This window comes from Cavia porcellus, unplaced genomic scaffold, assembly GCF_034190915.1.
Source record: "Cavia porcellus strain 051 isolate PalLab524CR breed Dunkin Hartley unplaced genomic scaffold, mCavPor4.1 scaffold_12, whole genome shotgun sequence".
Taxonomy (NCBI): Eukaryota; Metazoa; Chordata; class Mammalia; order Rodentia; family Caviidae; genus Cavia; species Cavia porcellus.
The window spans coordinates 11,966,753-11,984,298 of record NW_026947495.1 but is presented as its reverse complement, the minus strand read 5'-3'; the positions used below and the strand labels follow the sequence as shown (position 1 = coordinate 11,984,298).

Sequence of the window (17,546 nt, the reverse complement as noted above, 5' to 3'; positions counted from 1 at the left end):
TCCTGTTGCACAAACTTTTATTTCTTTTCCTTTTGAAAAGCCATGGCCATTTTAGAATTAACTGATGTTTACTCTATTACCAATCTTTCACAGTTTCACAAGAAATATTTACCAAGTTTACCATAAATATTTTTCACTATAGATTAATTTCCTCCTGGCTATCAAAAGTAGTTAGCTTTCTCTACCTGGATTATTTCAGGTCATTTAATGTCTTCCAGGTTCCCAGTGGCAGGTTTTCTTACTTTGCTTAAAATACAGCAACATTTTACTGCAACACATTTCCTGGATCTGCATGGCCACTTGGGCTATTCAGATGCATGTATCAATTTAGTTTGATTTAGCCCTTCCAGTTAGTATGCATGTTAAAGCACCATGTTGTAAATTAGCAATATATACAATTCTTATTAGTCAATTAAAAATAAAATTTTTAAAAAGTAGAAGTGGCCATCCTACTCTAAAAGTTATTTTTTTTTATATACATTTGCCTTTGAAAGTAGCTTTTTGTTTGGAAGTCCATGCCTAGTGCAAAGCTCAGGACTTCACTGTTCATGGGAACACTTCTTCCCACAGACTTAGTGACAGTATCTGTCCAGGGACAATCTTGTGCTTTCTCCTCACATAAATGGTTCTCTGATCAGTCACACTCTTGATTCCCTGACAACCTCTACCCCGGAGGCTGTGTGCAGTTAGGGTACCTCCGGGCAGGCTGCACTCTGAGCTGAGTTCCAATCTGAATCCTGCAGGAGGGAAAGCACCTCCTCAGGGCACACTAACTTTTGTCCTTCATTTAAAAAATAGTATACAATCTCTACTTGTTACATTTTATTATTCATGAAGTTACTTATGAGCCATTCTAGTTTAGAATGTTTAGTTTCTCCAAACAGGAAGGAATTTTGAAGGAATTGCCTGTGGTACCTCAGCCTCAGAATTCTCTACACATCTGGTGATATAAAAAGAGCCAGCACCTGTGTTATTTGCTTAGCATGGATGGGCCAGATCCTGCGCACTAACTACTAATTGGGGGAGTGGAGACTGAGTGTGTGGGTGGGCTGATCTGCATTCTTCCTGGCTAAATGTACCCTTCATCTGCAAAGTTGTGTTGATTTTCATTTAACGCTGGGCCTGGAACTCAGATTCTAACCCGTGCTGTGTAAGTACTCTGCCCCTGAGCCACATCACCCACAGCAGTTGCTATTTCAGTCACTGAATTGTCCCTGTAATATCTATTCTGAAGAAACTGGACACTGGTTCATTTACACTAATGCTCTTGCTACTTGACTTTGAGGCTTTACAGACAGATTATTCTTTAGTGGATTTAAGTTAAGAAAATAGAAAGTTGTTACACACTCAAAAAAAGGAAAACATACAAAAATGAGGAAATGCCTGCAATGCCAGCACTCCAGAAGTTTGAGCCCAGCTGTTAGCAAAATCTGATCTTAGAAAAATAATTAACTAATCAATTAATTAAAATTTTAAAAATTTGAAAAAGAATATTTTTAAATATTCCTGTGCAAATGTCCTGGATTTAAACCACAGTACGATGTTTCTTTTTTAGAAAACAAACATAACAACTATATATTAGAAATTTCAAACCAAAACATCACATTACTCTCTTGTAGAATTCTGGATGGAATAGAGTAAGTCCTTGACTTATTAATGAAACCCTCTCCAAAATGTTTATAAGTTGAATTCCTTTATAAGTTCGACAAAATGAGTTTTATACACCTTTAACATACACAAAAAAATACTATAAATAAACAGTTTTACTATTACACTTACTTTAAAATTGTGGTACATTATAGTACAACTGTAAAGAAACTGCTTTACTATTAGCTACCTTTCAGGATTTGCTCATATCTTCAAATGTCCATAATGTGCTTTCCATCCCTGGCCGTGAATGTTTGCAACTTGAATGTTTGAAAGTCAGGCACTTAACCTTATAATAATTGACATTTTATCAGTGTTGATATTAAGGAGGTTTTTCATAAAACCTTATACACTGATGCACTCATCCCATCTTCTCTTTGGAGAAAATATACAATATGAACAATGCATGATGCATATGTTCTGGGAAACAAAATATATACTGGAAATTATAATTTTTAAGCTTGTAAAAACAGATATAGATGGAAACATCTATTTTATCATTACCTGACAATCTCTTACCAATATACTACAGTCAAATTGCCATGAGCTATATAATTGAGAATTATAATACTATATAATATATAGAACCATATTAATATTGAAATTTAGTCTTTCTAGTTATATGATCTACATCATTTTGATTCAAATTATTGTTGAATAACAAATTACTATAAATTTACTTTAAAATTCTATCGAACTTTGGCCTCTTTTTAATTTGCCTACTTACCAACAGATATTTAAATCAATCTTCCTATGGCTGGAACAGAATGCCTGACATATACAACTTGGCTCTGAAACCTGAACCTCTGGTGGGAAGGCAGGTGGAGGATAGATGATCAATCCTCATTGCAGCTGGGCAGGAGAGAGAGAAGGAAGACACAGAGAGAGTTACTGTACACCCTTCAAAGGCACTTATCCAGTGACCCACATCCACTAACCAGACTTCCACACCAAACAGCTCATTCAGTTATAGACTAACCAATAAATTAATGGACTATGAATGTAGCACCTCTACAATGAAATCACCTTCCCAAAACCCCCCGTCTGGCCACACACTGTTGGGGGACATTTCAGATTATACCAAGCACATGGCTGTCTAACAGAAGCTCTATCCCAGATCCACTTGGAGAAATGACCTGTTTACCTTTTTTATTTGTTTTACAAGTTTGATTACAATTGTCATTTATGGGCTGTTACATTTTTAATGTAAAACAAGGAATTATATTCTTGCTTTCATAAATTTTAGTTTTTTTGTTACAAAGGAAATCTCATATATACTTACTGTAAAATATTGGCAAATTACAGATAGTTTCGAATTAAAAATGAGAAACTCCTATCTTACTACTGCTTTGAATCCTCTTAGGATTCAAACAGGATACCCTGTTTGAAAATATTGTTCCCATAGATAACAGTACTGTATATGTTTTATATATATATATATTTTTTCTATCTATATAACATCTTTAAATACATATTCATTTAGTTGTTATTACAAATGAGACATTAGTAAATTTATTACTCTGCAACTTGCTTTTCTCAGACAAAAATTATCTTGGAGATATTTTTTCTTATCTCATTTTAAAAAGCATTAAAACAAATGCTCCCTGCCCATTTAAATGACTTCAGTAGGACATGATATGATCATATCATTACTTTTCATTCTTTTCCTATGAATACTTGATTGTGACTGATTTTTCACTGTCACAAGGATTCTTGCAATAGAATCTCTTGAGTTCTAAGTTCCCCTGTTTTCTACTTTTCACATTATCATTATTACTATTGAGCATGATCCCACTTAGCGTTCTTAGACTATGCACTTTCTGAGTTGACAGATGGGTCAAATTGCTGAAGGGACATTTTGTACTGACCACAAAGTGATTCTTTTCAGAATGGGTTGTTCTGACCTGGTAGGGAAATGGCCTGTCTCTGAGGAAGTGGTGTTGCCACAGGAAAATTCAGAACTTGTTAGAGTGAGAACAGAGCCACACAGGGAGACGCTGTGACAAACTCTTCTTGCTAGGAACTCGCTGGAGCCCTTGACCTGGCATACCCTGAGTGCGCTCTGCTCTTTAGCTCTCCTCTCTGTCTCTGTGATTTCCACCCTGGAGCCGCTCCTGTGGCCTGTGGCTTGCGTTTGGCTAATAGAAAATGACTTCCAAAGTCTTTGCATGTTTTTCAAAATGTAGACTAATAATCATGTACAAGGAAAAGAAATAATTCTACTTCCTTTTCACGTTTGCCATTTAAATATTTTCTGCAAATGTCCTGAACTAATACAAGCAATTCTCTTAGAACTCACACAATTGTAGCTATTTTTTGGGGAGGGTAAGCTGATAGCACTGTCAGTTTTTGGATATACACTGTAATAAATCTCTATGCAATGGGAAAATCAGATCCTCAATTTGTCACTTATTAATATAAGACCTAAAGCATTCTAGCCTTTTAAGCTTCAGATTCTTATTTTGTTAAAAGAATAAAAGTAGGAAGAATAACTATCTCTGGGGAGTGCTGGCTGACTTCAGAATAATTTGTGCATCTAGCAAATGGACTTGTTAATTCTCCAAAATGCATCTCATCGTTTTATTATAATCTTAGGAATGTTCACAATATGTTCAATGAAATAAGAGGTAATATTTGCTTATAGATAGTAAGTGAATATCTAAGAAAAACATATATATGTGAAGAACACAGAGGTAACAGCATGTCAGTAAAAAGTTAATTCAATATGGAACTCTGAGGGGAGGAGAGAGGAGACACTGAGAGCCCCTCACCCCAAAGTGGAGTCTTTCTTAGCAAATCTAACCGTAAAAATCATCTGTTAATGGATGAATCTGCCTTGAGTAAAAATAAACCTAGAGACTGTGTCACTGAAGAGTTTGTGGACTCTGAACTCCTACCAAGGTGACCCAGGTGTCATCTCAGGGAGTGCGGGGTTGAACCATGATTGCAAATTAGAAAACCGAAACTTAATCAATTGAGCCATGTCTGGGTGTGAAGAAAGTCTGTCTGAACAGAATGGAGCTGGTCAGCCGCAGACCTGCCAAGGACAGCTCAGGGACTCAGGCCTCGGTGCAGGTGCCGTAGTTCCGGCACTGTGCAGAAAAGGTGGGCAGTCCACGTGGGAACCCAGTGCTCACCCCTAGAAAGCTGCTCTCCTAGAAAGCCAGGAAATTGGGATTTGGAGCCCAATCTGGGGTCTCACCCCAGCCTCTCCACTGTCAGACAGTACAGCCTGAGAAAGTTAGTCACCACTTTGTTCCTCAGTTCCATCTCATGTACAGTGCAGGTCACTATTACAACATTGTTATGCAGTTGTTCTCGGGGTTAAATGGCTCATGCAGGAAATGCTGTTCCAGGAGCTCAGCCCCAGGAGAAGACCCAGCCACAAAAGCAACAGCTGCTCAGCTGGATCCTCAAGCCAGCATTATGCTCTAATAGCAGCCTCAGAACCCACCTAGTTTTATTCCTAAATCCCAAGCCATTTTCATAAAAAAGTCTCCACCTTTCCAAAGACTATTCTTATTCTAAACTGATTGTTATTGTCCATTGTACTGTGTTAAATAGATTGAATTTCAGGGTAGGGGTGGCTCAGTGGTAGCACCTTGGCATGGTAAGCACAAGACATTGAATTTGATCCCAGAACTAAGAAAAAATGCAAAGAAAGTAAAAGAAGGGAAAAAGTCAGACTCCCTGTAAGAAAGGTAGACTTCTTTAAAAGTGTTAAGTAGTGACATGTGACTATGTTTCACATTTGTGAATACGTTCCTGGAATTAAGAGCAAGAAGGAGTAAAGAAGCAGAGAGATTGGGAGCAGGGAGCCAGTTCAGTTAACCGTTTCAAGGTCTAAGAAGAGACTTCACTGTGTCAAAGTAAAACAGAAGTCAAAAAGGTTAGCACCTGGCAGTGGAAAGTACAGATATAAAGGTGACTTTGGTGGAAGTTAAGAATAAGTGAGGAAGAAAGAAAGAAGAAATGAAGGGTGGCAAGTTTATAACCTTAGGCTGTGGATGCACAGGGCAAGTTCACAGGAGGACACCAGCAGGGAGTAAAGCGGAGCTACAGGTGGATGAATGGCAACACCTCTGGGCTGTTTAGGAGTCAATTAATTTAAAATATGTTAAGGAAAAACGTGTGTGTGGGGTGGGGGGAGAGACAGGAGACAGAGAGACAGAGAGAGAGAGACAGAGAGAGAGACAGAGAGAGAGACAGAGAGAGAGAGAGAGAGAGGCAATACTATAAAATACAACAATGTGAAGCATGTTAGATGCTGCTGTGGTGAAAGGAAATTACCAATTTAATGTGAGAAGTCTTACCAGCGTGCGAGGAAGAAACTGGTCTTCTAGGTTGGGAAGAAAAAAGAAGCCTAGATAAAAGACCATAAATGGAAGAATGCAGACAATTACCTTTAAACAGCAGTTTGGCTCTGAAAAGAAAATGAGAAATAACTAGATTGAGATGCAGGGTAAAAGCTGGGGTGGAGGGAGACGTTAAATGTGCCAGCGAGGGAGGCCCTTTGCTGAGAGCATCCTGTGGGAAAGCAGGCAAACACATGGCGAACTCTCAGGCCTGGACGAAGGAAAAGCTCCTCAGGCCGAAAGGAAGCCAGCCTCTATGGGGATGGAGGGCCAAATATTTTGTTTAATCTTATCACACGACTGAGCTCATTTTCCTGTATAATATCTACCCAATTTTCAATGGGCAAAGCAAGAGTTTTATGCATGCAGGTCAATTTAGTAATAAATACCAGCAATCACTGTACATAAATGAAATTAGAACAGAGAAGAAGAGAAAATATAGCATATTTAGGAAAGATTTGGAAGAAAAACTGGATTTGAACATGTTGAAATCTGTGGAGTTGGATAAAATAAAGCACTGATTTATTTCAGGTTATGAGAAAGATATACTTTCAGTCATCAAAACTGATGTAGTGTCCATTCACCAGTGTGTGCTAACAACCCACGATTCTTGACTTTTAATCTGCTCTTCCTCACTAGGATTGATTGCAGCCTAGGAAACAAATGTTTCTGGTGTTCTTTATGCATATCCAGAGTCTATGCAGCAAATGATATCTTCAGAAATCTCTGTCCATGGTATCTTTAATCAATTTTATAACTGTAAGCCCTTCAAGGACATTTTTTATTGTAGTACAGTGCATTAAATTCAGTGTCCAGTGCATTCTAAGCAAATATTATTGATCTACATCCCTAGGCCCTTTACTTTCCTGATAGTAAAGTGGTGATGAGCAACCATTGACAATATTCATATGCTGAGACTTGATTATTTTTTCTCATGTGTAATTGTGAGGGACCCTATCATTTTGGGTTTCTACATTATACAAAAATAATATGTCTGAAAATTTTAAATATGTTACAAATTGGCTTGTCTTTCTCCTTATATTTCTTATGCTGGAAACTGAAATCTATATTCAAGCTGAGGTCTTATTGCTGTGGAACATAATGGGACTGATATGATCCTGGCATAGACTGTATATTGACCATATTCAGTGGTTCCATTGGCTTTTGTACTGTGCCAAGTGCTCTTTTAGCTTGTTTTGAGCTTCCTGTCAACTAATTCCCTGGGTCTTTTTTATCTGGAAGTTTTAAGAAGGACAAAGAGAAATAATTGCTTGCTAAACAATGTTAAAGTAGAATAATTTGCAAGTTTCAGATAGCTCTTGCAGAGTGGTGTGTAATCGTTCTCGTAGCTACTTCTTTGCCACCGCAGAAAATCATGTTCCCATTCAAAAAGGAGATCATGCAGTGTCTCTTGAGATTCATCCCTTCAGATTCACAGGAAGGCTGCCAAAATGGCTGCGGTCTTATATTCTTCCTATAATTCTCTAAGTCTGCCCACCATATGCATAATACTTTATTTGTTAATTTAGAGCAAAGAGTAAAGGACCTAAAATGAGAAAAAAATATCACTCAAATAAGCAAGAGTTACAGAACTACAGTTAGCCAGAGTGAGTTGATGAAGACAAGAGACAGAAGGTGGCATTTTGGCCATTTTGCTCCTTGGATACGCTAGGAAATCATCACCCACCTCCTATCTGATCTTTTGAATCAAGTGAAATCCTATGACTCAGCTAGTTAGTTAAGGGAAGATGACAGTAACCCTTGATCTTGAGACTGCCTGAAATGTCTCTGGACACGTGTTCTTTCTTTAGGTCATGCATCTTTCTTGAGGGACACAGCTCTATTTCATGTGTCCTATGGCCTCATAAATTGGAATCTATGGCCTGCTTACTCATTTATTCCAACATTCATCTTGCCTTTTCTGTTTCCTTTTAGATGTCCTTGAATTTCACTTAAAAATACATTACTGAGCATTTCAATAATTGTATATTGAGGGGCTGGGGATTTAGCTCAGTGGAATAAGTACCTGCCTTGCAAGAGGCGGTCGTGAGTTCGATCCCCGGTACCGGAAAAAAGAAAAAAAAATAATAATTGTATATTGAGTACCTATTATGTGTCAGTTCCCATGTATTATCTAGTTTTATTTAAACATCAAGAGCCACTTCATGTTAGTATTATCATAAAGTAAGAAAATCAAGGCTCAGAAGGACTTCACTGATCTATTACTGTTATGTTCAGGTATATGAGTTAGACTCCTGACCCTGTGATTGCAGTGGAAATGCTTCCCCAACATTACACAAACACCACTCAGCTTTAGTTATAAAGCACCTTATCCATTGTTTCAGGGGAAGTAAAAGCCTGTAAAGTGCACAAAATCCAATATATAGACAGAGTCTCTCTGCCTACCAGTAGGAGTCACCATAATTTTCAACTTCTTTTTGGTTTTGTTTTGTTTTGGTTTTTTTGTTTTGTTTTGTTTTGTTTTGTTTTGTTTTGTTTTTTGAAACAGGGTCTCGCTACGTAGTTCAGGCTGGCCTGGACTCCTGTGTAGGCAAAAATAGCCTCAACCTCACAGTAATCCTCCTGCCTCAGTCTCCTGAGTACTAGAATTAAAGGCATGCACCACCTCAACTAGTTACATTTTTCTCATGACTAAAATCTACCACCACCATGACCAATATCCCTACCACCATTACCCCAAATATCCTATCCAATTATTTTGAAATGTTGGAATCACATCTGTTATTTAAAATTTGAGTTAAATTCACTCTTATTTTTATTGTGATCTGAAGTCCATGAAGCACATGTACCTTCGTCCTTCAGCTGAATATAACTCTCAGAGAGGTTTTATTGACCCATTCAGTGTTAGTTCTCATTGTATTTTTATTTCAAAAGCAAACTCTGCCAAGATTTGAAAATGGAAAACTCTTCTACCAACCTTTCCCTAGCCTTCCGTCTTTGTAAATTGCATAATTGCCTGTTGTTAGTATATCTCACTGCCTGATTTTAGGAGGGCTCTGCTTTCTATCAGTCTCCCCTACCATAAGTGCTCGCTGAAATAGTGTGTCTGGTGCCATTCATGACTAGCACAGACTCATTTTTATTACTTACCTGCCTCCTGTAAACATTTAAATTCATATCCATTTCTGTTGCTTTAAATAACTTCAGAATTCAACTTACTTTGCTTTTTGAATGTTGAAATTTTCAAATGGAAAGTATTCTTAGTAATATGCCTTGCATCATCCAACTAAATATGAATTCTTTCCTCTCTTATTTGGAAAGACATTTACTCACAGAATGGTGTCTATATATGTCACAAGGATATTAAATTGATACAGACCGGATGTGACAGGCTATATGAGCATTTGAAGGGCAGACTTCAGAATCCACTATTTTCAGTTTGGGTTTGGTCTCTATTCTACTGTAGAAATTTGAGATTTGCTTTAACATTTCTCAGCTTGAAAAAGAGTTTGGAGTGTAAATACAAGTTTGTGCTGTGTCTATGCAGCATTTATACCTGTGTTTTCAACCTGGAAATAAACCTTATTCTAGATCATGTGAGTATTTCTGGTTTCTAAATATGTAGTCAAATCATAGATATAGTATAATATATTTCTTTAATTCTTTATAAGTAAGGGAAAGTATCCAAGTGATGATTTATTTATATAACCAATTGTTAAATGATTTCTCAAACTTTCAAAAGTTACTCTATATTTTAAAATGTAATTTTCCACTTGCTACATAATAAGTAATATTCAACACAGAAACACTGCTGAATGCATAAAAATAGGTTGGCTCACCTGAGACTACAGAGTACTTCAGTGACAATAAAGAGAACTAAAATAGAAGTCACCATTGCTATTCTGATCATTTAACATAGATCATGTAGCATGTTCAGTGGTTATATAATCCCATTTAATCCTGTTCAAGCTATTATCAGATGTATCTCCATTTAAACACTTAGCACACTAAGGATCATAGAAAGAAATTATAGGCCCGGAGTAACATAGATAGGAGCAGGGAGTTGGAAGTCCAGAAGAAATCTGTGTGCTTCTGAAGCTTTGTCCTTGAAGTACATGTTGTATTACTGAAGAGTATCAAGAACCTGTCTTGATTCATGCACTTGTTGCCTATAATATTACCTAATGTCTCTCAGCCAGTGTCTCTATGTGTAAATGGGAATAATTTCATTCACTTATGAAAGTATTACAAGGAGGGCAGGGCATTTAGCTCAGCAGCATAAAAGCACCTGCCTCGCAAGTACGAGGTTGTAAGTTTGATCCCCAGTGCAAAACAAAAAAACAGTATTGCAAGGAGAGTTTTTTTTTTGTATTCCTTTGTCTGCCTACCTATGTATGTATGCATGTATCTATCTATCTATCTATCTATCTATCTATCTATCTATCTATATATCTATCATCTTTCTGTAGTGCTAGAGATTGAAGAAGACTTCCTGCATGCTACATAAGAATTCTTTCTCTGAACTGTGTGCCCCAGCTCTATCTCCTTGTGTATTTCTGGCTTAAAATATTTGTGCAGTCAGTGTCACCTTCTTCCTATCCATTTTTACTCTCAGAAAAATGGCATAATCCCCACCTTACACCTAAAATGCAATGTAATAAGGGGGAAAATAATGACTTGCTCCTCTTTTTGTAAAATTGTAAAAAAGGAAGCAGTAAATTCTTGATTTGCATAAGTAACATGAACAAAGCCAGAATCTTTAACTGCCAAGAACTTGCAAAGGGAGAAAAGGAACTTTGAACTGTAAAAGATTTTTCTTATATGAGTTAAAAGGTGATAAGAAACATCGAAAACTGATTACAAATGTTGGCAGTTGATTGAAAAAAGTCCCTGGAGGCACCGTGGAAAGGGATTGATGATGCCTATTTGAAGTTGGCTACTAAGATGGCTACTCTTTTTTTGGTGAATGGAAGTGATAGTTAATGTCACATTGGTGTTGCACTGGGCAGGAAGGGTGTTCCTAGCCACAATACACAACAGAAAGTTTCATAAACTCTGTGTTTCTGCAGGCACACTTAACAAAGATGTGCAATCCAATGGTGTTTGGCAGTGGGCCATGGGTTTGAAATTGGCGTTCCAGCTTCACACGCACTCCTGAGATCCAAGACTTTCTGTTACACCCCTCCCTGCCTAATCCTGCTCTAATCAGCCCAAATCACTAGTGAAAAGGGAGTTTTCAATATCTGGGTCCTAGATGACCCACATTTTATTCCCTTTCTTTTTTCTTTCTTAACTTTCTATGTTTTTATTTCTATTTTTCAGGACAAATGATACTGGCTTTCTGTCCTTCAAAGACCACTTGCCTGTCACGCAGATAGTTATCACTGATACCAACAGATCAAACTCAGAAGCTGCTTGGAGAATTGGTCCCTTGCGTTGCTATGGTGACCGTGAGTACTAAATCGAGGGAAGCTTTCCCTGAGTTACATGAGCAGGAGATGTGGTTAGTCCCTGATCCCTTTTCCCTGCGGTGTCCTGTAGTCCTGATTATCTCTATGCCCAGTTCCTTACCCCACTGAAAGCCATGATCTGTACTTAAGGACTGTGTCATTTGCAGGACACTTCTGGAATGCTGTCTCATTTTACACGGAAGCCTCTTATCTCCACTTTCCTACCTTCCATGCGGAATTCAGTGCCGACATTTCCTTCTTTTTTAAAACCACCGCTTTATCTGGAGTTTTCCTGGAAAATCTTGGCATTAAAGACTTCATCCGACTTGAAATAAGCTGTGAGTGCCCTCATTTATGAATTAATTTCATTGGTCAACAGAAGAAAGCATAACCTTATCTTTTCCACAAACCACTAGGACATCAGCAGTGATAATGTCTAGTTCAGTGGATGCTCTCAACATTCATCACTTACTTTCTTATCAAAATGTGTTCTAAAAATGCCATGAATGCATACTATCAGGCCCATTATCTGAGCCATGAACAATCTTTTTACTGTAACTTTCAGCTTTGTACACCGTTAGACCACAATGTTTACAGAAGATAGAAGGGATTAATATTATGCCTTTTGTTCATAAATGTGATCAACTTTTCTTGCCCCTGTGCTGCGAAAGTAATTACCTAACATCTCTAGACATGAGTGCAGTGTGACCATCCTATCAGATTCCCAAGGTTTCTCCACATCTAAACCGTGGACAGTGATACAGTCTCAGAACTAGATTCCAGAATGCATGTTTTCTTGTCAACACTCTGTCTCCTATGTGCAGATAATTATTAAAAAATAAAAGGAAAGCAGTCAATATGTGCTAGATAAAATGTTCTACCGTTGAACACTTTATATGTGTAATCATGCTAATAAAAATAATCATGCAGTGCCTAAGAGAAACCAATACAGTGGTTAATTAATTCACTTTTATAAAAAGGATATATATATATATATATATATATATATATATATATATATACATATGTATGAATTTGATTTCTGGCACTCAAAAAAAGTCATGTTTTTCTTCTTTTATTTTAAGCAAAGAATGTTTTCTACTAATTTTAGATTACATTTCTTTTTCACATAAATCTATAAATATAAAAGTTAAAAGGACTTTAAAAATAAGGCTGTTGAGTAAAAGTTTGTAAACATTTTGTTTCATAATGAACTTCAGAAATAATGACACTATGTCTTTCTTAAATATTAATTCTTACATCTCCCAAATGTCTCTGCAATCAAAATAATTCCAAGGAATATTTTTGCAAGAAAATTATCCTATATTACCCTCCTATTAGGTAAAAATGAGGCTCTGAAATGTTAAGAATTGCTTAAACTTTCTGGGAACACAGTGTTTGTGTCCAGCTCTCATGGGGAACATGTTAATTCATGCATTCCAAGACAGACTGCAGGGAAACAATGGCAGTGCAGGAATTTTATAAAAGAAAAATCCAAAGTTGACTTCTAACTCTTGAAAATAAACATTTATTTGGGTCTGCATGTACAGGAGTCAACAGTATACCTGAAGTTGTCCATATTCCCCCCGACCATACTATTTATTAAGTGGTAATTAATAACATACTGATTTGAAGTTTATAAATTCATGATTAAAATTTTAGAATAACTTTAACTTTTGTTAAAACATAGACAAACAACAAAATCTTTTGGTGGAAGAATGTTTTATTAATGGAAATTCTTAAAACAACTGGAAAGTGATGATGAGGATAGAAAGAGATATATTTCCAACTGCTTTTGCTATTGGATCGAGATTCTCTTTTCTTTGTGCATTCCCTTATGGCTTATGAGCAGGATGGCCTGCTCCTTCACCTTGTCTTTTCTGTGGCTACAGCTGTGATGATTTGTGCTTGTCACTGGATTCCCCATCCTTCCATTTCTAATCATTTTTTCCTATGCTTTGAGTGAGGCAGTTGACTGCATCACAGCCCAGATGTGACTGCATGGAAAGCCTTGAAAGCATAAGCATTTTCTTGGCATCAGGAATTGGGAATATGAGAGCTCCAGTAAGGGGACAAATGCTTTGGCTGGAGGAGGTAGCAGAGGTATTTGTGTGAGTCTCTCTAGAAAATTGCCAAGCAGCTAAGTGCTTCTTTTGCAACTGCAGCACAATACACACAAGGAAAGAGAGCTTTTTAATTGGTAGTCTTAACCTCCTTTTACTCCAAGGATTTGAACTACTAATGGGAGGAAGCTCTTGTGGCTTTGGTATGAAATAAAATCCCTCCTGCCTAACTTGGCCGGGCTTAGAAAATGTTAAGCTGAGTGCCAACCACTTTATAATACAGATAAAATAACCTCAAAGTAAATTTAATAAAAATCAGGCCCCATGGCCCTTTGACTCATTAAAGCCATGACAAATGCTATGGTACATTATCACAAGATAATGAGCCATGATTTAGTGTCAATTACCTATCGATGTCCAATTTGTTTATTATTTGTAGTAATGTATGTTGCCCTTTGGGTTGCACAAATCTTTTTAAAATATTAAGTTGGTATTTCATTTACAAAAGATTAACAGTCATAATTATGTGATGTATACTTCCTCACTGGATTGACGAATACTGCATAACAAAATATTTTTACATGACAAATACTTAAATTTTAGAACTTCATAGCTCTTAAATTTATCATTATACTTATGAATATTTGGATGGGAAAGTTTCATACTGGGGGGGGGATCTGTCATGTGCTATTCATAGCTAAACTTATACTCTGTGTTTCTGGCAGATAGAATTTTTACCTAAAGAATTTACAGCAGAAAATCCCTGCAGACCAGATACATGGAAAAGGGGTGTCCTTCCAGCAGATGTCATGGCTCAGAATAGACTTCTTTCCTGTCCCCAAGGAGTATTCCTTTCCAACTACCTGAATATCAGCTTCCAAGGTTGATATATGAAATTGTTGGACAGGGAACAGCAGATCTCCATGAAATTTTCAGTCCATTGCTTTTTGGGTCATTTCCAGCTGAGACTCTTGAGTTGTGTCACCTTGGGATTAGTCTGTCCTCTATGAAAAAAACAGACAGTTCACCATCCCCTTGAATCTTAGTGACTGTGTTTCCAATGAAATTATAAAAAAAAAAAAAATTTCTTTGTTGGCAGTGATCTCTGTTGCAAGTAAATATAGATAATCAGGTCTCTTTGAGGAAGAGCAGGAAGGAATAGTCTCCCAAATTCACCACAGCAACATAAAAAGGGTCTGGTTGTAGAACCGAACATGCATTCAAATGTATGTTCATGGAGCTGATACATGAGCTGTATTAGAAATTTTGTCACCTCTGTAGTAATGATTTACGTAGCATAGAGTTGGCTATCCTCACATACACCAAATGTCTTTAACTGCAATTAACAGAAAACTCCATGTGAAATGGCAGCACAAGGAAGGGAATCCACGGTACTGGTACAGAGAAGAAGGCTAGACAAAGGGCTGGCTTTATTGCTGACTAAATTCAGCAATTTAATACAAAGTGGTCTGAACAACCTCTTTCTCTGTTCTGACTTCTGAATATTTACTTTGCTCTAAGGCTAGCTGTGCCTTATCCCTGAAAATGGATAATTTTCATCCAGTTACCCAATAATCCTCTGAAATGCAGCTCACCTAGCCAAGATACAAAAGATGACAAACCACTTTTGCAGAGTGTTTATGCTAGGCCCACTTCTGTCGGGAAGTGGAGCCACATTTGCTGAAAACCCAGAAGAGCATGTTGACTGCATGTTAGGATTAAAATATATAACTTCTCTGAAAAATGCCTGAAAATAGATGAAGAACTAGTAAGTAGCTATTTTTTGACAGATGAGTGTTTAGCAATTGTAATCCTCATACTATTTGTGACCTAATAAAAAATATGTTACTATCATGTTATCTAAGTGATTGCAGTTTAATCTTTTTATCTTTTATGATTGATTTAAAATAATATCAGTTCAAGTGTGCTCTGCAATTCATCTCAATGTAAATTAAATAAAAATAATAGAATTTTCTTGAGTTGCTTAGTAAGAGAAAAAGCAAACACATACAAACACTCAGATTTATATTTTACAACGAAAATGTGTTATATAAGAACCACCTGTGATATTAATTGGTCTGTGCTGAGGTTAGAACCTCAGAGAATAATAAAAATTAATACTACTAACAGAGATCACTAGATTGTTGAGTGATTACTATGATTTGACAGTCTGCTAAATTCTTTACATTAATTCATTTTGTTTGTAAATAGTCTTATATATGACTATGAGACTAATGTACCACATCATGGTTGTCCAACTCATAGTCCAAAGAGCAGATGAGAAAGATAACCTCACAGACAGTAAGCCTGGAGTTATATGACTATGAAAGGTTGGAATCCATTATGTAGCCCTATGACTCTGCTTTTCTGTGGGTCTCCTACCAATTTTTGCAAAACTCTTTCAGGAATGAAGAATATCAGGACTTTAGAAAACACAGAATTATTTCCTTCCAGATGACAAGGAATGGGACATTCAGGAAGTGTCTTCAGTTTTGTCAAAAACTATGTTGTGAAAGATAATGATCATGGTTTCATGAGAATCTCAAAGAATCTGTGTCTCCAAAAAGCATAACCATATTTGGTTTAGTTTATATTTCTCATTTTGAAATGATCATATGGAAGAGGCTACTTGACTACATTAAAGACTGTTTTTCCATAAATGGACCTTGCGATTGCTCCAGGGCCTGACAAACAGCGAAGTCTCAGTTCCAGATCCATGAAGTTCAGGGTTGAGTAGCAGGACGAGAACCTCCAGTGGGGGCTAATTGGATTGTCTACTTGGCACACTGGTCTGTATACATTTCTGCCAGGCTGTGAGAAAGCATCACACTGGAGCCCTCTCCTGTCCTAGAAACATGTGATAGACATTCTCTCAGGGGACTTTCATACTCTGCTTTACTAAGTTTCTCAGCAGTCAGTGGTGAGCTCCTCCACTTACAGTAGTCTCTCAATTATCCAAACCCACCACTTGGCTTGAAAGAAACTCATCCAAAGGCCAAGATGACTCCTTAGTTTTAATTGTGACCATAAAAGAACAAATAGTGAGAGAAGACGTCTACGAGACAGTTGGAGGTTTAGAGGCCAGAGGTCAAGTTCATATGACAGCTAATGTTGTCTTGGGCCTCCTCGCTTCCCACCATCATGCTATGGGTGATGTTTCTTCCTCTGGCTGCTGAGAGCTTATGTTGACCTCAGTGCTCTGCCGCACAGCCTCTAGCCATGCACTCATGCGATTCACATTCAGTTGTTGTCAGGTGTCTGTAATTATGTTTCAGGCTTTTACTGCCCTGCAAGACTGCACAGGTTTGGGGTCGAAAATTTTGTTTGGAGGACAGTAGTTTTAAAATGAGCTCTGCGGCTACACTACCTTCTTTCCAATTCTGTTCCACACCATTCCACTGGACAATCCTGTTTATGACCTGGACCTCTCATCTGTGAGAGGAGCACCTGTCTCCTAACAATGTAGTGAGGCTTCAATGAATTAATTCATAACAATTCTAAGCAAATGCACAGTTTATGGTAAATACTCAATGCATAGTACCTATCACTATTGGATTTGCTGATTGTCTTTCAGATGTAGAAGGAATATCTAAACATTACAGGTCTCTAATTATTATTTGAATAAAAGTATATTATAATTTTTCAGAAAAGATTTTCCAAAGATCCAAAAAATTTTAGCTGAAAGTCACCAAAAAACATTTCAAAACTGCATTTCATATGTGCAGTTCAACAATGCTTTAATGCATAGAATTTTGATTTGATGCTGAGTGCTAAGTCCAAAGTGAGTAAAGGGATCCTCTGCAGTTTGCAAATGGGTGAGAGAGACAGTAAACCCATCCTTGTATAAGAGGAGTACACAAGGTTCAGCTGAGCTAAGTACAGACAGGAAATCTCATGTGAAGGCAGGGCTGGGACAGCCATGGAGTGTGGCAGGCCGTCCCCAAAGACCTGCTCTCAGAGTGAAACTTAATATTCATAAGGCTGGCATTGCAAGAAGGTTTTTAGCTAGATCTTTAATATCCCTTCCCAAGTTCTCACCCAGCTTTACCCTTTGATCTTCAGAGCAAAAC

At 37.3% G+C, this 17,546-nt stretch overlaps 1 protein-coding gene across 3 annotated transcripts in view; it reads left to right on the top strand.

The window, feature by feature from the left end:
* The window catches only part of Cntnap5 (contactin associated protein family member 5), a 779,115-nt gene that overhangs the window by 618,187 nt on the left and 143,382 nt on the right, over positions 1-17,546 (top strand). For all 3 annotated transcript variants that reach the window (XM_063258867.1, XM_063258866.1, XM_063258868.1), the window contains 2 exons: positions 11,286-11,413; positions 11,581-11,751. In XM_063258867.1, the coding sequence (XP_063114937.1) occupies positions 11,286-11,413; positions 11,581-11,751 (299 nt within the window). The remainder of the gene's footprint in view (positions 1-11,285; positions 11,414-11,580; positions 11,752-17,546) is intronic.